The sequence below is a fragment of the Pituophis catenifer genome, unplaced genomic scaffold (assembly GCF_029215685.1).
Source record: "Pituophis catenifer annectens isolate HBS135680 unplaced genomic scaffold, rPitCat1.0.hap2 SCAF_2, whole genome shotgun sequence".
In the NCBI taxonomy this organism is placed as follows: Eukaryota; Metazoa; Chordata; class Lepidosauria; order Squamata; family Colubridae; genus Pituophis; species Pituophis catenifer.
In genome coordinates this window covers 226,435,436-226,459,960 of record NW_027256882.1, presented here as the reverse complement: position 1 = coordinate 226,459,960, position 24,525 = coordinate 226,435,436, and the positions used below count along the sequence as shown (strand labels likewise).

The 24,525-nt window shown below is 35.6% G+C and overlaps 1 protein-coding gene across 1 annotated transcript in view; it reads left to right on the top strand.

Annotated features, from left to right (window-relative positions):
* DOCK8 (dedicator of cytokinesis 8) overlaps nt 1-24,525 on the top strand; it is a 94,938-nt gene that overhangs the window by 34,875 nt on the left and 35,538 nt on the right. The window contains exons 14-26 of the mRNA XM_070938629.1: nt 407-569; nt 4,534-4,651; nt 5,901-5,971; nt 7,796-7,934; nt 9,225-9,326; nt 10,166-10,261; nt 11,343-11,577; nt 12,207-12,371; nt 14,650-14,825; nt 16,399-16,494; nt 19,626-19,721; nt 20,583-20,732; nt 22,859-22,972. Coding sequence (XP_070794730.1) covers nt 407-569; nt 4,534-4,651; nt 5,901-5,971; nt 7,796-7,934; nt 9,225-9,326; nt 10,166-10,261; nt 11,343-11,577; nt 12,207-12,371; nt 14,650-14,825; nt 16,399-16,494; nt 19,626-19,721; nt 20,583-20,732; nt 22,859-22,972 — 1,721 coding nt within the window. The remainder of the gene's footprint in view (nt 1-406; nt 570-4,533; nt 4,652-5,900; nt 5,972-7,795; nt 7,935-9,224; nt 9,327-10,165; nt 10,262-11,342; nt 11,578-12,206; nt 12,372-14,649; nt 14,826-16,398; nt 16,495-19,625; nt 19,722-20,582; nt 20,733-22,858; nt 22,973-24,525) is intronic.

Genomic DNA, 24,525 nt, shown 5'->3' with positions numbered 1-24,525 from the left:
GTTTGTAGTAGTGAAGACATTGGACCCTCATAATGGAGAATTCCCTTGAGGAGTCTTGCCTTCCGCAAGGGGCTTCTCTTAGACCCATTTCTCTTAGAGTAAACCCTGCCGTCCTATTACAGATTAACACATCCTGGCCATATTTAGCCCGAGATTTTTCTGTTCTTTCCCGCTTAGATGGAAGGGATGAACCTGTTCTCATACACTTGTGCTCATATGAATTTTAATGCATGCTAAATATTCTGAGGAGGGTAAAATAATAAGCTTTTGTTCTGTCAGCTGACTTGGGATATATACCAGTACATTCTAGACTATATGTGAACCAGGTTTGTTAGATTAGGGATTTTCTTATGGCGTTTGTACATTTAATGTACCACATCACTTTCCTTTTATTAATTTTCCTAAGGTTTGCTTAAATTGGAGATCTCCCCTGCATCGGATGGCCTCAATTGTTGTCTCAGCCCAGAACTGTTACAAGTAAAGCCATTCACTGAGAATCGCAGCCGTATTCATAAGGAGATTTTGGAGTTTCCAGTACGAGAAGTCTATGTGCCCCATACTGTATATAGGTAGGATATTTTATCTATCTTGCTGAATTATGAGAATCAGGTGTAAATCAAAACAGTTGGAAATAGTTATATTATCTGGATTTTCATGAATAAATAAAATTATTGAAAACATATTTTGTCTGTATTTACCTTGGAAGACAGAAACAACAGCTGCTAGAGAACTATTGTAACAAGATAATTATTTTGTATTTTTTTCTGCAGCTTTCCCTTCATAGATACCTTTGACATCAGTAGCTAACTCTATTTTTTCCAGGGTAGGAACTAAACTGTGGAACAGCTTGCCACTGGAACTGAGGCTGGCCTTTCCATTACTGTTTCTGTTTTACCCATTCAGAGTTCTCTAAATTAGAATTTTTATGATGGGGTGTTTAATGGTTAGTCTAAATTTTATTGTGTAAGAATGTTTCTAGGTTACTAGAGCTAGATAATTGGAGTCTCCTACATTGTACATGTTAAACTTAAATACAGAAACAAATATATAAATAACAGGAACTGAACAAGGAAGAAAGAAAGACCCTTCTAGATTTTTATTAGTTCTCTAATTTATTGTGCTTGTTTTACCCTGCTAATTGTGATATTATGAGAGATTCTTTTCTGGATACCTGTATCTTCCAAGGTATTGTGGGAGGTAACGGAAGAAAGGGAATTGTAAATGGTGGTCTGATTATTATGGAATAATATCATATTAGTTCTTGTGTTTAAGCAGCAAAGATTTTTGTTTATTTTTCAAATGTTCAGAAAACGTTTGTCCCTTTTAATCAGTTCAAATAAAAGTATAATGCTTTTTCACATAATTGTTTCTGCCGCTTTTACACGTTTCGTTTTCTAGGTTTTCAACTTATGATTTAAGCAGTATTTGTAAGTTGAAGTTCTTTAGTTTTTTTTATTCAGAGCAGCAGCCAATTAGCCATGTTGTTTCCCAGGACTTCCTAGTCCTCTATTTCCCCCCAGAATTACCCAGAACAATCTTTGAATATGCTTAGCCCTGATTGGATTGCTCTCATTAAAATGAAAACGAAAACATTCTGTACAAGTACTTCCGCAGATTTGTAGTTTTCACTGATTGTTCTGAATCCTGCTCTGACCAGGTAGTCATTGTGGTCAAGGCTTGGTTGGACCATAAGAAGCAGAAAGTATTTTTCATGAAACAAAGATAATGGGAAATGGCAAAAATGATAAACTAGGACTCAGTCTATGTTTTCCTTACCAACTTTGGTAATGGCTGTACTCTCAGTAGTTCTGGCATGATTTGGGTCTGTGCCAAGTCCTTCCTGTTCCTTCCTCTTTCTGTTTCCTGCTGAAATTCAGTGGAAAATAAAAACCAAGATCTAGACTGAAGGGATCTTCTTTTTAAATTTATCCTAAACCATTATTTTTTCCTAGCTAGAAAAAACATACAGGGAGTCTTCGGTAGCTATATCCTTCACTACCTCATGAAATGAAAGTTAGCAAAGCAGGATGAAGAACCAGCAATATCAGGGTTATAACAGTCTGCCTTTTTCTTAGTTTAGGAAATTATTCAGAAAATTCTTTAGATATGCTCTAGAAATAGAGACTTGAATAGGCTTAAACTCATTTCCTAACAAATTTTGTGTGTGTGTGTGTGTGTGTGTGTGTGTGTGTGTGTGTGTGTGTGTGTGTATCCTGGCTCAAGCTGATGAAGGGAGGATAACTTGTGGCTCAGAAGGTTAATTCAACTGCCTAACATGCAGGAAGCCCAAGTTCGAAACTGAGTAAGGGTATGCCTAGCTGATGAAAGCTAAAAAGCTTGAAATAGATCTATACTAGTCTCCCTTTATTTCTTTATCAGCAAAATACAAATTTTATATATATATATATATATATATATATATATATATATATATATATATATATATATATATATATATCTCACATATAATAAAGAGAAAGTCAAGCCTTTGTTTACTATAGTTAGTGAAATATCATGATTAATTATGTTCAATATTTTATGCATCAAAAACTACCTGCAGGGTTTGATGCATGTTTAAACAGGTAAAAATTCACACAAACACCTCTCTGAATCAGGTTAAGAAATAAACTTGGTTTTAAAAGAAGAGCAAGGAAATGGGGATTTTTGGGGTTTGCTGTCCATTTTAACTGTTTTGAGGCCTGTGTTGTGTGAATGACAATGGTAGGTTCCTCAACAGAAATGCATCTGAAGTGTTGTATGGTAGAGTTTATATATGTTGCTGCAAACAGTGCTGCTACTTAGAGAACCAGGACTATTGATTTGTAGATTCACACTGTTTTCTAGAGAGAGCTTGTGTATACATGTATTTCAATAATATTCTCTTTCAAATGTGGAGATTATTCAAGAAACTGTCTACCTTCAGAAACAAAACTATAAGCAATGTTGTACTTGGTCTCTTCAAATGGAGGAATCGTCCTATTTTTAGCCCTCTATGCTTCACAACAAGAAAGAAGGCATTCAATAGGACAAAATATTTTTAGAAAGTGATTACAATGAGGAATGGTAGAGAATTAATTCTGTAGTGCTATTTTTATCTATTTAAACAAATCACTTTACAATTTCATTTTTTTAAAGTAAGAAGATAAAGATAATACCTCCAAAAATACATTAAATATCAATCTGCTCAAGAAATATATCCTGGTATGCAACGAGAACAGACTTTGTCTCTTACTCTTGTGTTTGTACTTTTAGAAAAAAAAGTTCTTTACTGAACTTAAATCAATTCTGAACACTTTTTTAATCATATTCTACTTAACATAATTCACATCATAAGAAATAAAACATTCATCTGTGACCTGTTTGTTTATTGCAGCACTTTCAGCTGATTCACCACTTCTGACATACTGTAATGATATAATAAGGAAGTCATGAGAATTATGGTGTGTTGGTAACTGTGTGAGAATCTGTATACCTAACTGTATTAGAAAATGTTTCCCATTTATCAAGTATAGTTTTAACATATTTATTATTAAGATGGCCACCAACCTAAATAAATCCTGCCTTAAGAATAGTCTATCTTTAGGTCCCTGGTGTTTTAAGATTTTTTTGTAAAATGAGGGATGAGGTGGGTGAGATGTCAATGCAAAGTGAGTGGGTTCATTTTATGTTAGAGGGCCCTTCTAAGATCTCTTGTTTTTTCTTGATTTGGTGGAATTGAACTTTAATATCCTGCTCATGAGGATAAGCATCAAATTTTTTGGTGTTAAAAAAATTGGATGTATACCAGTTCTCCAGTTTCAACCAGATGACTATCTTATTAAAATTAATATTGAAATTTTGAAAATTAAAATTTCATTGCAAATGTCGAAGATTTTTTTTCCTTTCTGGAAAGGGGGGGTTATTAATTTTTAAATAAAATTGTTTCAGAATTGCATTCTTTTCTCCCTCAATTACCAGATAAGTTACATGCTTTGAACTTTATTTTCTTTAGCATCAGTAGCATTCACAGGACAGGGTTTTGTCAAAATTGGCAAGAAGACAGATACAATGTCGCAATCTCAGCCTTACTCATGTATGTATGTATATATGTATGTATCTACATATCTATATCTCTTGCATTCAAAGGAGAATGATATTTGCGTTGTGATGCTCTGTCCATCATCTTGTCAGTTTTGTGTCCTCACAAAATACCTTTCTTCTACATCCTTTTTTTTTTTTTTGCCTTTGATAGTTTCTAAAATAATTTGGAGATGAACATATTCTTTCACTTGCGTGATAATCCAAAAATTACAAAGTTTTTTTTTCATCCTTGTACTTGGAGACAAATGTTAATTCTGGCTTTCTAAAAGAGATAATCTAAAAGAAAATGCTGCATTTCTTTGTCTTAAAAAAAGTGAAATCCACTTTCAGGATTTTTGTACATTAGTATTTCTCTGGGGGGAAAAAGTATTGCTGATGAGGAAAAGGAAAGTGAAACTAGCATAAACTTAATTAAAATCATCATCATCATCAATCATCCTTCTCTCCCCCCAGAAATCTTCTTTATGTGTATCCACAGCGGTTGAATTTTGCAAACCGCTTGGCTTCAGGACGAAACATTACCATTAAGATTCAATATATGTGTGGAGAAAATCCTTCCTGTGCAATGCCAGTAAGAAAGTCCTTTGTTCTTTTGCCTGTTCAGTTTGTGCAGAATTATTCAGATCTGTTTTCCATACAAGTTTCCCATACATTGGCTCTTCTCTGCAACAAATGCTTCCAATTATCTTGGGATAAAACCAAACTTTTCCAGATTGTTGACACTCCTTCCACTTAGGATATGTTTTTTTCAGCCTGGCAAGCATCAGCAAGGCCATGGAGATTTCTCTCTTGGCTGCATGGTGCAGTTCTGGAAGCAGACATTTTATTTCCAGAGGCTAAATTGCATTCTGGTGTTCAGAATTGTAATTGTGCAATGGGTAGTAGGCATATGGGGAGCAGACCCAAGCATTGTGAGGTCCTGGCAGGGGGAATACACGGGGGAAATGTTGCAGAGGCCATAACTTCAAAACGGGGTTGTATGTAGCTGTTGGAGATCCTGTTGCAACTTTGAATGGCCGTTAGTAACCGGTCATATCTCAAGGACTACCTGTACGATAAAAAAATAAAAATTAGCTATGCTGTGATAATTCATTTGCTAAAGTATTATGTTGATCAATTTTGGTTATAATTTTCATTTAATAACTAGCTATAGAGTAAAATGCTCAATTTTATTTGATTGGAACTTTGTTTTACATACAAATAAACAAACATACATCCCAGGAGCTCTTCACCTTTATTTTAAAGCCAGGTTGACTAGCTTTTTGCCACTAACAGTTGAGATTTTGTGGCCACCTTTCAGTTGTAAGGTTGATGAAACATTGTGTCATCAGCCATTCAGTCATGTCCGACCCTCGGCCACTTTATGGAACAGCATTCTCCGTGCCCCTCTGTCCTCATTACTTCCTTCAGATGCACCATGGTCATCTCAGTGTCATCTTTTATAGTGTCCAGTCAGCGGCTTTTAGACACTATAAAAGATGTATAAAAAATAAAAGATGTATATAAAAATTGGACACTTGACGGAGCAGGGGCAATACATATCTATTCCTTTCTAAGAAGATGGATATTGACTGTTTTACAATCTGCCAATTTAAAATCTGTTTTCCATGTCACCAGTTAAAGAAATGACAACATAACATATCTATTTTATGATTTTATATTTTAAAATAATGGCTGCATGACTTCAACATTATCAGAAATAAAATCAATATTGCCAATTTCAAATAATTGGTATATTCTGCCCCCCTCCCCCAAAGTATCTTTGGATCATGGTAACTTTTTACTTTGCTTCGTTTAATGAATTATATTTTTCTGTGTAGGTCATATTTGGAAAATCTACAGGTCCAGAGTTCATACAAGAGATTTACACTCCTGTAACATATCATAACAAGTAAGGTCATTATTATTACCATCTGTATCTTTAGGTTCAAATATACAGTATTTGCATAACAATGAATTCTGGGTATAAAAAGAGCTAAACCATTTTCATTAAAGGTGTTTATATTCAGTAATTAAAACAATTACTATGCATTTATTGTCTTGAAACAACAACAAAAAAAACGTGAACAAGGAATTAAAAAAAAAGTGAACAGTTAAGACATAGTGTTTCATGTTACTTAAGAGTAGCATTATAATCTGTACAGTATAATCAGGAATTGACCATGGTTTCTTTTTGTCTTCCATATAAGTATGAATTTCCTTAAGCACAATTTTACTTAACATTGGATGAAATGATGTCAATTGTGGATAAGGCCAGAATTGTCCATTTTGGATATAAAAATGTAGGAATAATTTCTATGTTAATATCGTCATTAATTCAATGGTTAATTACTATTAAACCTGGCAGGACAAAATTTTGCTTCCCCATTATTGCAACATAAACGTATACTGGTTTTGATCTACTCCAGGGGTGTCAAATTCAAGGCCGGTGGGTTGGATCCGGCCCACAGGGTGCTTAAATCTGGCCTGTGGGGCCAGCCTGGAAATATCAAAGGACTGGCCCGTGGTGCCTCTGCCAACCAAAACGGGCCGCAGGGAGGCCACGTGAGTCCCCCCTCAGCCCGTTTTCAGCCTCCCCGGCCTCCTGCAGCATTTTGCTGGCCAAAAACGGGTCCTGCAAGGCCCTCGTGGGGCTTGTTTTTGGCCAGCAGAGTGCTGCTGGAGGCCAGGGAGACAAAAAATGGGCCTTGTGGGGGCCTTGGGGCCTTGTGGGGCCTCCACACAGCCTGATTTCGGCCCACAAAGTGCTGCAGGAGGACTGGATTGGACTGGATTACAATTATGTGGCCTCAAGTAAGTACCTGATCTGGATAGAAAGCAAGCAACATCCTACGTTAATATTACAGTTTAATGCCAGATTTTATATACTGTAGATCCATTTAATCTACAATCAACAATCTATCATTGACAGCCATTTCTATTTATTATCCTGGAAATTTACCTCTGCTGTTGATATTATCATGTTATTTATGCTATTGTATTTTTATTATTAGTTGAATAATAAAAATACAATAGTATAAATAGCTTTTCTGCCTGGAAAAACAATTTACTATTAAACAATGAGGTATAAATTCAGAAATAAAAAGTTTAGTGGACTATGAAGAATAAGTAATAAATGTTTGCCAGTAATATCTGGTAGAAGAGATAGCAAAATGGTTATAATAAAGAACTGTGGAAAGAAAGAAGAGAAGGGGAAAAAACGCATCTTGAGCCTGTGTCAAGTGCCTACCATGGCCACGCCCACTCCAGCCATGCCCACCATGGACCCACCCCCGGCCACACACCAAATGCACACCGGCCCTCTGAGATCAAACACAACCCTGATGCTGGCCTCAATTAAATTGAGTGTGACACCCCTGGTCTACACTGATCAAAGAAATCACATTTTAATTATATTTATTGGTAAACAATGTTATATTTTGCATCTATAAATATAGATTTCATTTTCTTCTGGACTTGTAGCAGCAATTCCTTGGTCTTTTCTTTAACTTTGGTTAGATCTATAAATTCTATTACACTTCCTATTTCTTTTTATTATTTATGATCTCTGTGACAGATTTATACTATCACAAATCTTATGATATGCTATGCACTAAAACTAATAAATAGGTAAAGAAACTTGAAGTTCTTTAAAGAAGGCTGTATGTTTGCTACTTATATATCAATACAAGATATACATATACATATAGATATCTTTTTGTTTTAAAAAATACAGGTGTCCTGATTTTTATGAAGAAGTGAAAATTAAACTCCCGGCTAAACTGACAGAAAAACACCATCTGCTGTTCACATTTTACCACATCAGCTGTCAGTCAAAGCAAGGGGCTTCTGTAGAAACTCTCCTGGGTTATTCAGTAAGTCCGTTTTGGTTCCTTGGAAAAAATGAATTTTTCATTGTTTCTGGCAACTGAAAATCCTGTAAAATTTCATTTGAGTTTAGCTTGATTCCTGGTGAGTTCATGGACACATGCATGTAATTTTTCTTGGCAACAGTGTAAAAACTGACATTATTTTCTTGGCAAATGTACAAAAACAATTTGCCATTGCCTTTTTTCTAATCTAGCCTACTCCCTGGGGTTTTATGGTGTCACCCTCCAGGTGGCCCAATTCTACTTGACTTTTAGAACCAGACACAAACTTTGTGAAGCACTGTCACATGCTGAGGACCTTCTGTCCACTATACAGAAGCAAAATGTCAAAGAAGCAAGTGTGAAACATAAATTGTATTGTACTATTTACTCAATGTGCAAATTATTTGTAATTGTCAACAGAAGCAATCAATGGTTTGTCACTTGTGTTGCATATTTCTTGCACAAACCTGTAATTCTTATTTATTTGACAAAGTAAAATTTTACACAGTTTGCAGGCATCTGTTTAATATTTATGGATCTCTATTGCACATTTTTCATAAGTGTCAGTGAGGTAACCTTTTGCACAGCTTTGTATCACCTTAAGGACTAACAAATGTATTATTGCAAAAGCGTTAGTGGTTCATAGTTCACTTCATCTAATACCTATAAGGGCTTTCTTGTATAGTGTATGCCTTCTGAGTATTGCATGTGGTGTTTCATGGATGTTTCACATCACAGCAAACATCTATATGAAATACCACGTTTTGTGTGTCAGTCAAGGTTTTATGCAGGAATTTTAACCTAATTTCTGTTTGAAGTTACTTATTTTGTCACAGATCATCTATATATCTCATAGTTTGCATCATATAGAACATCCATGGGATGTACTGGATATCATATACATTTATTATCTGCATGATGTACATCTCTGCCACTCAGGCTAGGCATGGACTAGATGAGGGAAAGTGAACACTCTGGTACAAAAGCATATAACTGGTCCATGGGATCTTCTCCATACATTATATGGATTCTTGAAAAGTTTTGTGATTTGGGACGGGAGAGGATTTTCAGAAAATCAATAGTTTTACAGAGGGGCAGTTTGGAGGCAGAAATGTCAGTAATTGCATTTGAATGCCAATAATGAAACTGATAGACAGTAAAGGTCTTGCAAGAACGAATGTGGAAAGAAACAGATTTCAGTTGATTTCTAATCCATTTTCTTGGAATGAAATTAAGCCTTATCAATCGTTCATGCAGTAATGATATAACTCTTTCTCTCGTCATCTGTTTCAGTGGCTACCAATTCTGTTAAATGATCGGCTCCAAACAGGACATTATTGCCTGCCTGTTGCTTTGGATAAACTGCCTGCCAACTATTCAATGCACTCAGCAGAGGTAATGAGAAAAAGCACCAAGAATCATTTTGCCTATGGAAAAGGACACAGTTAACATTTTTCTCCTAATATTATAACATTTGCCTTCCTTAAATGGAAGTACATATACAGAGACATGTGATTTAAAAACACAGATACATTGTATAATAATGGTTCTCAATGATTTTTGTCTTAAAATCTGTGTATATTTTTAAAAATGATTGAGAACTTTTTAAATGGATTATAACTATCAATATTTACTATATAGAAATTAAAATTGAGAATTTTGAAAATATGTCTTTGTTTTTGATACAGTCACCATCCTGGGGCCCCCCAGACTACACATTTTAAAAACTGCTGTCTCATAATATTTAAATAACATAGAATTATTGGACTAGAATCTGATTCTGTAATGTGAAATGTGAACAGTTTTATTTCCAGCCATTGTAAATTCCAATAATGAACTGGGTATTTATTTTGAATAAAACACATCAAAAGATTTAGTGGTAATTCTCCATTTGCCTCATTTGGTTACATGTTAGATTTTTTGAATTATTCATTTGTTCCTTTAGGCTGGTGCACTAGCCACAGATCATTATAATAAGGAAGAATGATGGAAATTTACTTATTTTGAGAGACGAATATTTTGAAAGGGTGCCATATTGAGGAAGATGCCATAACTGTATGAATGTAATAGCCTGGAAATGTTCTGAGTTGAAGTGGCAGCTGTTAAAATGTTAACTATAAATATTTTGTGTTCAGTGCAAAAAGACTCGACACCAAGTAAACATAAATGTGAATTCATTGCCTTTTCTATTGTCATCACATATATTTTGACCACCAATTTTGTCTTCCATATAGAAAGTTCCTCCACAATCTCCTCCTATTAAATGGGTGGAAGGACACAAGGGAGTGTTTAACGTGGAAGTGCAAGGTATATCATCAGTTCATACCCAGGTAAGAAATTGGGGGTGGGGGTTTCCATTCAAGCAAAAATTAATCTGTTTTCTTTTTCAAATTCATTCTTTAAGTTCAATTACTGATCTTTAAAACATCAAATTTCATAAAACTGAGGTTATCAAATTTAGAAAGTAGATTAACCATTGTCTTTCTAGTTAAACTGCAAAAAAATTGAGCTAGAAAGAGAATATATCTTGTATAAATGTATAATTTCATGATTCTTTTAGGTTATAGTATATTTATACTGCATATCAAATTGAGCAATCAGAGCAACCTTCTAGGTAAAAGCGGTTTCATAGCTTTTAATTAAATTCACATATTAAAAAAGTAGAAGCAAATGTCCAGTATGCCTGGTACCTAAGTGGTCTAAACAGTCAGCAAAGATTTATGCCCCTCTTTGGCAGCTGCTTCATAGGTTTAAAATAATTTATTTCAATGACTAAATGACTGGGACTAATATTAGTTATGCCAGAGTTATGTCAGAGCTAAAACATTTTTTTCTAATTTTGTTCAACTTGAAAATGATTTTTTTTCTCATGGGCATTTTTTCTCTCTGAAACATTCCTTTCTGTATCTCTTCTGTATCTCTCTGTATCTCTTGCTTAAGAAAAATACTGATATTCACAGTTTAATAGCATTTATTGATATGCTGTATATATGTATATATGAAAATCAGCTTGCAAGTTGATTTGGAGAGACAGAGTTTTTGCAAAAAGGAGTAATAATATTGGCCTTCAAAAGTTGACATTATTTCACATTTTGAAATAAAGCATCTTTTTAAAAAATTACACAAGTTTAGTGAGATGAATCATAATAGTTTGGATTTTTAAAATATTGTTAATTAAAAGACATTAACTCTTAGACTAGCTACATCAAGATTGGGAAGACTTTAAAACTTGGTTTCTGCATGACCTGGATTGGTTCTGAAGATTTAAACTGTTTTAACTATGCATTTAACTGAAAAAATAGAAAAAATACATGTTTCCTTTTTCCACTGTGATAAATATGTGACAGGAGCAATTCAAGCTCTATAATAAGCTTACGCATCATTCATACTTTTGGGGGGTTGTGTTTATAGGACAATCACCTGGAGAAATTCTTCATCCTGTGCCATGCACTTGAATGCCAAGTTACTTTCCCCATCCGAGTGTTGAATGAGAAAATCTCAGAAGGCAGTCTGGAACATGAACTGAAACTCAGCATTATTTGCTTGAATTCTTCCCGCCTTGAGCCTCTGGTGCACTTTTTACACTTGGTGTTGGATAAACTGTTCCAGTTGTCTGTCCAGCCCATGCTTATAGCTGGCCAGACAGGTATGAAACATTGCTGTTGATTTCAGAACTCATAAATCTTGTGTTATTTGGAATGTTTAAAAAAAAATTAAAGCATGTTCTTTTTCAGATCAAGCAAACAAACTATTCATCTGTCTCATATAAATCAGAAATTGAAACTTTATAAAAAGTTTTCCTGATTGATAGACCCTCTCTGCCACACCAGAGATAATTTTGCTTTGTTTTATGCAGATTTCATGAATAAAGTCATTGCTTTGAATACAGATTCAGGCTGAGTAGACTGATCAGTGGATCTACCTTAAGTGTGACTGAATCTGAATTTAATGAATGAGTTATACATATTGAGTTTTGGCTCTGTTTTCCATTCATTCCATCTTGAGGAATACCCTATTAAGGCATTTTTAATGATCTGGACATTTTTTAAAACTGCTATTTTATTTAAGTACGATGTGGCTTTGAAGTATATATGTTTTATGTATTCATTAATTTTAAATATGGATTGGAGTACTTTATTCTCAAATCATTTTACATTTCCCAGTGCCAAATTGTGATGAAATAAGTTGAAATTCAGAAATGTTCTTAGAAAGCCTACAAAAATGAGTCATGTTTACATATAAACTCAATCCGGAAAATTATTTTGTTGTTTCCAGCAAACTTCTCCCAGTTTGCCTTTGAGTCGGTGGTGGCAATAGTGAATAGCCTCCACAACAGTAAAGATCTGAGCCAGGACCAACATGGGCGAAACTGTCTCCTAGCATCATACGTGTATTACGTGTTCCGTCTTCCTGAAGTTCAGAGAGATTTTATCAAACTAGGTATGGTTGCAATCTCTTGTTATTTATAGTTACAGGTATAAAATTGGTGCTTATTTACACTTATTTACAGGCGGAGTTTATGAATATTTTCTCAGATTAAGCTCCAGTGGATTCCATAAGGCTTGCACCAAATTCTGTAAGATTCATTTCAAGTGAAAACAATCAAGATAGCAAAACTATAGGATATTCAGCACACCTGGCTTAGCCAGCCTCCCCTATCAAGTGTATTTTATGCTACCCTTACTCTGATTTGAAAAACTCTGTGCAAAACACCATCTGGTGAGGTCTGTGGCAGGGGTGAAATGTAAAATTTGTTGCTACCGGTTCTGTGGGCGTGGCTTGGTGGGGGGGGTTAATGTGACTGGTGGGCGTGGCCAACTTTTTTTTTTTTTATCTTTTCAAAGCATTTTTTCTAATGCTTTGAAAATCCTCTGCCAATCAGGCAACTCAGCTGGGATTGTCAGAGAGGCATCTTAAAAAATACCTCTCTGCCGATCAGGCAACTCAGCTGGGAGTTGCCAGAGACTTTTCAAAGCATTTTTTTTACCACCTCTTCGGCCAAGAGGTTGCAGAAAAAAATGCTTTGAAAAGCCTCTGATGATCCCAGCTGAGCCGCACGATCATCAGAGGCTTTTTTTTTTTACTTTTAAAAGCATTTTTTCTTCGGAAGAGGTTGTAGAAAAAATGCTTTTAAAAGTAAAAAAAAAAAAGCCTCTGATGATCGTGTGGCTCAGCTGGGCATGGCGGGGGGTGCGCAGGGATTTTTGCTACTGGTTCTCCGAACCACCTGCCACCATCGCTACCAGATCGGGTGATCCGGTCCGAACCGGGAGCATTTCACCCCTGGTCTGTGGCTTAGAAAGACACCAGATACCAGAAAGAGGAGAAAGGAGTGTCAGAAAATGGGGATCTCCATCTACCTTTAGCTTTACCCCCAAACATTATTTGCAACAGTCAAGCTTGCAGTGGATTAGTAATTGAGGATATGGTATCCTTGATTTTTTTTTAAAAAAACTTGCCAATTATCCTGTGGTGACCAGGCAAACAAACGTTGTCATGAATATCTTGCATGATACCATTTTTAACCAAGGAATTTAAGTCAAATTGTTGCAAATTATTTAATTTGCCACATGCTCAGCATAGCATTTACTATTTAGGTAGAGGAAAACATATCACAAGTACAAACTTGTGAAAGACTATGTTCTCTGCCAAGAATTCATCTTCTTTTGGGTGAACTACAATTCACAGTCTCCATGTAAGTCCTGTATCTTGCAGGAAATAGTTCTCACAATGTCAAAAATAAAAGCCTTAAACCTGACTAGACTTCTCCAAACAAGAATCAGGTGAAAATTATTTCTTCTAACCATAGAGAGTAGCTTCTAGCAGAGCCATAAACGGGGATCAGCAGGGTCACAATGGGAGGCAGAACTGCAGATTGATCCTCTTCACATGCATCAATACACATTATAAGGGGGTGAGGTTGGATCCATCATTTTAGTCCTCTTGACCCCCTATTGCAGACATGCCTTGCTTCAAGCCTGTGTAAGAAATTAAACCTTGATTTCACTGTAATTAGTGCTTGGATTTGGTTGCAATCAAGGACATAGGATTAGCAGACATTATGCAATGGTGCTAATCTCTGATTGTGAGCAGAACAAACTTCAGGAAGGACAATTGTTGCTATGTTTTGGCCAGATAAGGCCATTATTGTAAGTCATTTCTATAATCTTTGCTGACTAAGATATGGGATTGCATATCTGAACTGTGAAAAAGAAAGCCCTGTTTGTAATTGATTGAAATAAGCAATGCAAAAAAATAAAATAAAAAATAAAAACTTTTTTATTTTTAATTTTTGAATACAAGATTTTTCTTTCCTTGAAGAAAGAAGAACATTTTCTCATTGAAAATGTTTATAACTTTTTAAATTGGAAAAAATTCATAGTGCTTGCATTTTAACTCAACTTAGAGAAAGAATTTTTACTTGTTTATGGACCCTATATAAACTGAATCTGGCTAATCTTTCAACTCGATTGTTGTAATGTTGCTGTTACTTCTGCAAAAATATTCAAATGATTGTGAGAAGAGGGCCTTGTGCTGAAATATAGAATGATGGATTTGCTCAGGAGCAGAAACGTATTCGCTTAGAGGGATAGGATAGGAGGGAACATTTCCCTGTACAAAAAAGGGCAAAATTATCACTTTTGGGATCCAGCAATGTCATAGCATGTTTTTTTTTAAAAAAATACCAATGGGCAGCATAATGTTTTTTTCTTGGCAGGTACAAGTGGAAGCACAAATCTTCCTGAATCTCGTTATTACACATATGGCCGTACGGCTGCTGTCTCAGTGGGATCTCGACTCTTGCAGAGTCGGACAACAAGCTGTAGCAATCCAGATATTGCTGGGATCCAGAATGCTCCTGATGAAGAAGTGAAAAGCATCATGTCCTCAAAGGTAAGAGTGGAGCATTCAATTCTAGACTGCTAAAACTACCGTAAGGTTGTTGATGTAATAAAACCTCAAATGTTTGGACTTCTGTTTGGTGAAGCTTGGATGCAATGGACAAAATCTTACGTTGGACTTTACCCCCAAATAATAGAAAAGCCTATTGTTTGGTGTCTCGGTCTGAATTCTTTTCACAAATGTGTGGAATTTATGTAAATGCCATATACATTTTATATCAAATATGTACATTCATATATTTATGTAAGTTAAATACTATACATATAAATTCATATTCAGTGGACAGTGGGCTTTAATAGCAATAACACTTAGACTTGTATACAGCTTCATAGTGCTTTACAGCAGTTTACAATGGCAGCATATTGCCCCCAGCACTCTGGGTTCCAATTTTACAGTCCTTGGAAGATGGAATGCTGAGTCAACTTTGAACAGGTCAGGATCAAACTCCTTACTGTGGGCAGAGTTAGTCTGCAATTCTGCATTCTAATCACTGCACCACCATAGCTCATTTAATGGAAACCCCTTTCTCCATTTCTGTTAAATTCACATTTTATACAAATATTTTTCTTTCTTGCATCTAGATTGAAATTATCTGACCAGTATATGACAAGCACCAGAACTCATCCATGAGCTATACATGTAACATAAATGGTTTTGGGTATCAGAGGAGCTAGAATCTATATATATAAAAGCGAAATACCACTCACGCATCATCACAAAATCTCCAGAAGAGAAGGGGATAGGATAGGGGAGGCTTCTGTAGGGCAAGCCTGAGGGAGAGAAGGGGATAGGATAGGATACGCTTCTGTGGGGCAAGGCTGAGGAAGAGAAGGGAGGCCGAACATAACTACTCATTCATTTTCAAGCTGTAAGTGTCGATTTATCAAGCCCGATCACATAGTTTTGTAGTGAAGCACGGGTATTCAGCTAGTCATTCCTATATGTGGTGGTCAGTTCATTTTTAAAAGTGCTGGTAATATTTTTATCTGTAAAAGATAAAAAAATGAAGATAAGGAGAAGAAATTGAGATTAAATCTAAAGATTAGCGATCTTACAAAATAACAAGAAAGAAAAGAGTACAGTTAGAAGGTTGTATTATTGTATCTGAACATTAGCTTTCAACTACTACACTGTTAAAATTATTTTAATCCAATGAGTTATCTGTGGTGCAAATATAATGAAATACACTTGCCCTTTAAGTGCATTGAAAAATAACTACTCTGGGTATTAATCATGGTTCTGATTCTCATTTAACATTCTTAATATAAAAAGAGCTTTTCTCTATCCTTGTGCTAGAAAAGAAATGTTTGTTTTTCTTCCATTTTTATTGCAATGTAAACAGTGTTTGAATAGGTATAATACAATGTATACGTGCATAGGTATATAGTACTAAATTGAAACACATGGGGTCAGTTATGTGTTTAATTTAGTGGAAAAAATGTAAGAACATATTCATTGCATACTTCATGCACAGCCTTCCTCCCTCCCTCCCTCCCTCCCTTCCTTCCTTCCTTCGCTGTTCTAGTAATTCTTTTTCTGTATGGCTTCTGGTCATTTTCTCCAGGTTGCAGAGCGGAACTACAGCCGTGTGTCTTTCTATAGTGAATCCAACAGTGATATGTCAAGTCCCCGCACAAGCGCTCGCCTACCCAAACAAAAGGTAGACTGCCACATAATGCCAAACTGCTCATTGATAGACACTCTATTATGAACATGCCTGAATTCTCATTCAGAATGAGAATTTTCAATTCTCATTCTGAAATGCCTAGGCTCCAATTTTGTTTTAAATTTCTTAGGAAAAAAACAATGGGCCTATAAGTAATAACACCTGTGATGTAAAATATTTGTCAGTTCTAGGACCCTTTTGCGTTAGGTTAAAATATGAAACTGAAAAATAAATTATAATTCCAAGCTAATGTTTCAGACATATTTACTGAAATAGAAACTTCAGTGATTATAAAGGAATTTTGTCTGAGTAAATACAAACAGGATAATTGAATGCAGATAGTCCTCAACATACAATCATAACTAAGCTCAAAACTTCTGTTGTTAAGCGGGACATTTGTTAAGTGAATTTTGCCCCATTTTACGACCTTTCTTGCCCCAGTTGTTAAGTGAATCGCTGAAGTTGATAACTTAGTAACACGGATGTTAAGTGAATCTGGCTTCCCCATTGACTTTGCTTGTCAGAAGGTCACAAAAGGTCATCACAATGACTCTGGGATACTGCAACAGTCATAAATATGAACCAGTTGTCAAGCATCAGAATTTTGATCACATGGCCATGGAGATGCTGCAAAGATAGAAACTGTGGAAAATGATCATAAGTCACTTTTTTCAGTGCCATTGTAACTTTGAACTTTGTAAATGAACTGTTGTAAGTCGAGGACTACCTGTATTTTAGATACTGTTCTCTAGAGATCACAATAAATTACCTTTCTGTACTGCAGCAAAAAAAGGAAAAGCACACAAGAAGGGAGATTCTCTTTATGGGATAAATGTTTGATGTATTCTGGGATTTAGGAATAACAGAAAGCCAAATGGCAAGGAAAATCCCAGCTCAGTCACCCTAAGTCGTCAATGCATTCAGTCCAATTTAAGTTTGAATAATCTTTAAATAACTGGAAGGTGTCTAATTTCATTCTTACTAAAGCTAAAGGCTTCCATGCTGCTTTATGTGACAGTCTCCTTTTACACATACAGTAGTGGCCAAAATTGTGGAAACCTTTTGGGAAAATTGTATTTTTGAGGTCTGATGGTTAATAACACCACTTTATTGATCTTGGTCTCATCACTCCAAATAACACTGTCCCATTGTTCCTCTGTCCAGGTAATATGGGTTTTAGCCCAGTTTAGTCTTTTCCACCTTTGTTTGAGAGATAAAAGTGGCTTTTATCGTGGAATTCTAGATTTTAGGCCAAATTCCTGCAGTCTGCGCTGAACCGTCTTTGCACTCAAATTCACATTGCATTGTGCCATTTCATCTTGTATACACCCAGATGATTTTCTTCTGTCACATAGGCACAGTCTCTTAATTCTTCTATCATCACTTGCTGTTGTACACCTTTTCCTGCTTTAACCAGTGTGGTTTTGTGGTGACCGTGTCTCCTTATACCTCTTCAAAAGCTTAGAAATGCCATCTTTGGTTAAGTTTCCACCAATTTTTCTTCTAATTTCTTTATCACTGTAGCCTTGTTCACTTAATAATACTATTTTACACTGCTTTCTGGGTGATCAGTCAACTCTATGCACCATGCTTTAATTTTATTACTTTTTACAAGCTCACTAAATGAAAGAACACAAAAAAACCCAACCAACTTGATAGCGATCACATAACACACTGACAAATGTTCTCCTCTCAGCTTCAATACATGACATCAATAACTGAATCCTACTGTGATCTGATTGGCTCATTGCCAAAACAAGATGACACCTGATTGGCTCTCTAAACACCCATGCTTATTGGCTACAATCAGATGAAGGAAAGCTACCTGTGTTGTGGCCGGCCAGCGGCCTACGCGAATCGTGGCTGATCCTGATGAAGAGGAGGCTGGTGTGGTGTCGCGCCAGCAGTCTTCACAGCCAGCGCTCGCGTCGGACAGCGAGGAGGCTGAAGAAAATGTGATGGCAGAGGCAGAGACTCAGCCAGGGCCTTCAGAACCTCCAGAGGCTCCTTCCAGTGGAGAGAGCGAAGTGGAGGAGCCTCTCCTCAATGCTCGGGCACGCAGGGCTGCCAGAAGGCAGGAGTGGCTACTCAGGAGGAGGAGGTCTATTCGAGAGTAGGGCTTGAGGAGAATTGGTCACTCCCTTAGCCTACTTAAGTTGCATGCAGCTAGTGCTTTCTTGCTGGAAACAACTCATTATTACAGAGTATCTTGGAGAGCGAGCGACTTCTCATATCTTGTTTTCTGGGCTGGTTGCCAACCTTTGTTGGACTTTGTTCTTAATAACTTTGATAAGGACCCTTTGCACGGGAAGCCTGCATTCTTGAAAGGGGTTTGTTTGGAATTAAACAGTGTTTGTGAAGCTTGGTGTGTGTCACATTCTCTGGGAATCTGAAGCTGGGGCAGAACAACCTGATATCAATCTAAGCAAGTTGTGCTTCCTTTTTCTGGTTATTTGGCTATAACTTTTCATAGAATACAGATAATTGAATAAACTTCGTTGCATTACATTCTTGATTAAATTATCTTTCCATTGATATATAATTTTATGGTACCGCTCCCCAAAAACGTGGTATTATTACTTATTAGTCATCAAACCTCATATACTTTTCCCAAAAGGTTTCCACAATTTTGGCCACTACTGTATTATTGTAGACTTCATCTTCATTAACTTAAAATGAATTAACTTAAAATATAATTGCATGCTACAGAAGATTTAGACCTTCATTCTGGACCACTTATGTGTTGGTCATACATGCAATTATCACTAATTCTTACTAATTTTTCTTGGAAAAAAATACTACTGATACAGTATTGTAAGGTTTATTAGGCTCTACTAATAAGGGTTGCCCTATGGTACTAGTTCTGCCATTGCAAAATGTATGACAGTTAGAATAAACTTTTTTAAAAACCACCTCTTCAGCTATTATTTTTGGTCAGTCTTCTAGGGGATTTCTTTTTCACCAACAGCTTATTGTGTGCTTTCTTAATGTTTAGCTGCCTGTGTGTGTTCAGGGACTAATATGAAAGGATTCCCTTTTGGATCTCCTCCTTTCAGAGTTCTACTTTGAAATCTAATCTTGAAAGTCAATTGTTAATCACATTTGGGTTTTAATATACTATATAGCATTTTCATGAAGAGATCGCACTTCAGATGGTGGTCAGCACAGGCATGGTGAGAGAATCAGTCTTCAAGTATTCTTGGTTCTTCTTTGAATTGCTGGTAAGATTTTGTATGGCCCTTTTATTTTCAGTAAAGGAAATTATAGTATATGATTTGATGTTCAGCTCTAATAAAATAGAACAAATATTTCAGCATTAAGTTCCTTTCCGTCACTAGGTATTAAGAAAACATGACTCCTGAGCAAACAATAAATGTTTACAGCGTGTTCAGGAGAGAAGTTATGAAATGGGAATAGCTTTCAAGGAAGTAATAATATTCTTCTAGTCAATTAAAATAAAATTTTAATTCTAGATTATTAATCTAACTGACATGTCCATCGAATACGCAAAAAAATAAACTGGCCAAAAGGAACTGTTTAGTAAGTGAAAAATTATCCCTAAAACATTCATACATACATACATACACAAATATATGTTAAAAAAATTAAACTGTTTAGAGTTACCCAGTGTCACATCAAACACATTAATTATATGTGACTGTGCAAAACACTGGAAGCATTTTATTGATATTCTAATTTTGTAATCATAAACAGCAGAGTAGACAACCCCTAATGTTGGGTCCTTGAGGCTCCCAGTGGTTAAATTGCATTTTTCAAAATCATATATAAATAAAAGCAGGAAATGTATTTACTACTAATTGTAATAGTTGAGCAATACACCTAATATAGATTATATCTTACATCTATGAATTTTAGAATGGAACCCCACATTTAAGTTTAATGGGTGCATTGCAAGTTCTCATTTTAGCCGCAGAATTTTTGGAACAGAATTTAGAAATGTTAAGTTATCATTCCATGAAATATAGAGAAAGGATTCTTCACAATGTGTGAATTCTTTCAGCTTTACTATTTGCCGTTGTTTACAAACTTACATTTGATAAACGATGCTGATTTTTTTCGAGGTAAAAAGCATGGCTCAGTATGTTGACAATGTACAGAAGCAGGATGTTCCCCGCAGAGCTCGATTTTCCAACCGCTTCAAAGATGACATCACCACAATTGTCAGTGTTGTTACCTCAGAGGTTGCTGCACTTTCAATTAAGGCCCAAAAGGTAATTTTACAATCTAGAATAAACAGAACCTCAAAAAAAAAAAAAATCTCACAATTGTATACTTTTATTCCAGGGAGATTGTTCCTATACCTCAATATCAATTCAAAATCAACCATTATTTATGTTAGAATTCTAGATCATTGCCTTTTTTTCTGATTACCAGAGGGGGGCATTTGATTAACATCATTTTCAGGGAATTCATATTTTAGGGAAACAGAGAACCATTGTGGACAGGAAAGGCAGGGTTATCATGCATTTAGGGCTGCATTTTGTGAATGGTAGGGTCAGAATTTTCAGTTAGTTTCATAGTATGCTGATGATACCCAGCTATATATCTCTGCCCTTGCTGAACTAAGCGGTGCTGCCAATGTCCTATCCTAATGTCTAGAGGTTCTAGGGGTTTCAATGGGGAAACAATAGGTTTGGTTCATCCCTGGCAAGACTGAAAGTTTTGAGGCCACCTGGAACTAGGAATTTACTATCTTTGATTCTGGATGGAGTTGCACTTCTTCAGATAGACCTGGTGCACAACATGATAATACTTCTGGACTGGAGTCATAACTTTTGTTTGAAGAGCAGGTGGCAATCGTGACTAAGAGGGCCTTTGTAAATTATTTTTTAAAGTTATAGTAAAGCCAGAATATAAATCATAAGGCTATATAATATCAATAAGCTTTGGTAATAACACTACAAAATTGTCTGATTAATGGAATGACCATGTTGTTTTCTGAATAGGTGCAATACCAAGTGCTACCATACCATTAATATCTTTAAACTATTTACTGAAAAGCTAAATTTTCAAGAACCAGATTAAAAGTTAAAGGAGACAGAGGGTATCCTTCTCAGGTTGATATTGATGTTTCAAACTCATACACACACACACACACACACACACTATTGTTAGGTGAGAATAGCAATTTACTCAAGGGTGAGTAGATAAACAGCAGACAAGGAAAGGAATGTAAATGTAAACAGTCTCTTGGAAAAAAAACCTTGCAAGAATAGTTGCACTTTAAAAGGAAGGCACAGAAGAGAAATTAAAATCCAGTCCAAGATTCAGAAAGCCAAGTCAGGTTTGTCAGTCAGTTTAAAGGTGATCCCTGGCCTGGTGTCTCTTGAGGCTGACATTTCACTGGTTCATCTGGAACAGCTTCTTCAGATTCAGACTCTTGAGTCCTGGGCCATGACGGTACTCTAAAATATACAAAAAAATATTTTTGTAATGACTCTAACTATAGGGTGAAAATACCAAATTAAAATCCAAAAGACAAAGCAATAGCAATAGCACTTAGACTTATATAGTGCTCTATAGTGCTTTACAGCACTCTGAGCAGTTTCCAATGTCAGCATATTGGCCCCAACAATCTGGGTCCTCATTTTACTGAACTTGGAAGGATGGAAAGCTGAGTCAACCTTGAACCCTGTCAAGATAGAACTCCAGGCTGTGGGCAGAGTTAACCTGCAAGACTGCATTCTAACCACTGCACCACCAGATTTCCAAAGATGGTAGAAACTCATATCTTCTCACATACTTCATAAATTTAATCTGAATAATATCAACATCCAATCTAATTAAAATATCTGATTCTAATTTATCTGTTACAATGTCCAAAATGTCAGTTGTCAAATGGATATTATCAGATGTCTGGTTTGTTTTATAAATCTATTAAGCCTGAAATCTCAATCTTTTTCCCTAATCATTATTACATTTTGACATCTACATTCTTTTACTAACCCTAGTCAGTCTTTATATTGCCAAATTGTCAAGTATTCATGCTTTCTGTGACATGTAGGAATCTTAGAGTGAATCTGGAATGAATTGCACATGATGAGCCAATTGCATTTACCTAACTAACTTTAGTCCAAGTAAGTCAAAATATTGGTTTCTAGGCCACTAACTGCATGTGATGTACATTTGTATTCTTCTGGGTATTGATGAACCGGTTTGTGTGGTCCATCATGTTATGATAAATCTAAACACAGTGGGAAAAAGTTTAAGTGTGATAGTTTTCCTCACCTGTCATTTTAATTTATGTATAATTATATTAATCTATAATTATTGTGCAGATTTTACCTCAGAGTATATAACACATTTGTTTTTGGGTAATAATCTTTCTTTTTTTAAGGAAAGTGAACAGGCAGAAAAGGTCAACATTAGCTTGGCATTTTTCCTATACGATCTTCTTTCTTTAATGGATCGTGGATTTGTGTTTAACCTCATCAAACACTACTGCAATCAGGTAGGCCTCGTTAGAAAAATCTCTTAAATAAAGGCCATACAATAGACCATCCCAATATATAATTTTCAAGTGTGCAAAGACTGCAATTTGATTTTAGATTACTGTCTTAAGTGTAAAACAGAGAGAGGTCCATTGCTCATAAGAAAAATTCAAATATCCTATTACAGAAATATCTTACTTAGCTGGCTGAAAATCAGATAATAGCATTTGATATTTTACATTCCTAAAAACTCTTCATCGGACAGGATGGTAACTAAAGCAAAAAATGGAAGCTTTTAAAGTAAAGCTTAAAAAATGGGCTTTTCCCAGTTATTATGCCATGGTTCTCTTAAACATAGTAACAAGTGTAAGGCAAGAAGGATTGAAATATCCTATAGATGCAGTAGCTGGTTTCTTTTTGTCTTAGGGAAACTCTTGAGTACAATCCCACACTAATAGGATCCAAGTTGTACATTTGGAGAATAGTCCAATACTTCTTCTAAGACCAGCAGCGTGGAGGCAGGACTAGTATAGATTTTTCTTTCTCAGGCCGACTCCTACCCAGTTGTTGGTGGTGTTTGGGTTTTTTTGTTTTTGTTTTTTGCTGATGGAAAGTGTTTAAGAACTCACAAGCTAGCAGTCTATTTTGTGACTTTGAAGTGGCCTCGGTTTGGAATTCATAAGCATGAAATCGTCAATTCCCCAGCCACTTCCATTAACTCACTCATTCATGCTAATATTGATGGGGATTGAAGATTATCAAAATGTGGGGGAGACATCCCATCTCCATAACAGGTTATTGATTAAATCATTCAAATCAGCTTGGTAATTAATTGGTGAATATCTCATTCAAAAAGATTCCTACATTAGTCTTCTTACACATGGAAAACTGACTTGCCAAACAATTAACTCAAATGTCTAGACTAGAACCTATATGTCGGAAAAACATGTGTATGATCATCTAGATGCTCCCTCAGTTGGCAAAGACCAACAAAGGTGCAATCGTATTGTCTTCCTGAATAAGTGAACTAGTTTTGAGTTAGGCAAAACAATTCCAACACCCAACGTTTATCAATTTTAGAGGATATAAAAATCCTCCCAACTTTTTCAGATACTTCCTTTAACATTCTTTGCAGGCTACAGAGGTTTCAAACCAGTACTATGGAATTTTGCTTTTCTCCTAGGGCTTCTTTGGAATTAAAAAATCAGTTTTACATTGATAGATTTTACTGATGTAATTCCTAAGAGATCTGTAAGGGGTGTGCATAAGAGCACCAGTGTGCCTACCGTCCCTGTCCTAATGTTTCTTCTATTTGTACCTATTTTATATATCCATGTTATACTTATTACTAAATAGGTTCTTGACAAATAAAATAAATAAATAAATAAAATAAATTCAGTTGTACTAAGATATTGCTAGTAACAATTGCCATGTATTTAAAACACAATATTTTTAAATTGCACAGATGAAGAAAGTATATTACAAAATTACTTTCTAGCGAGAATTATGACATTAGCAGAAAATAATACATTTTATTAAATGTTGCCACTAGGAGAGACGGTCTAATAGATGT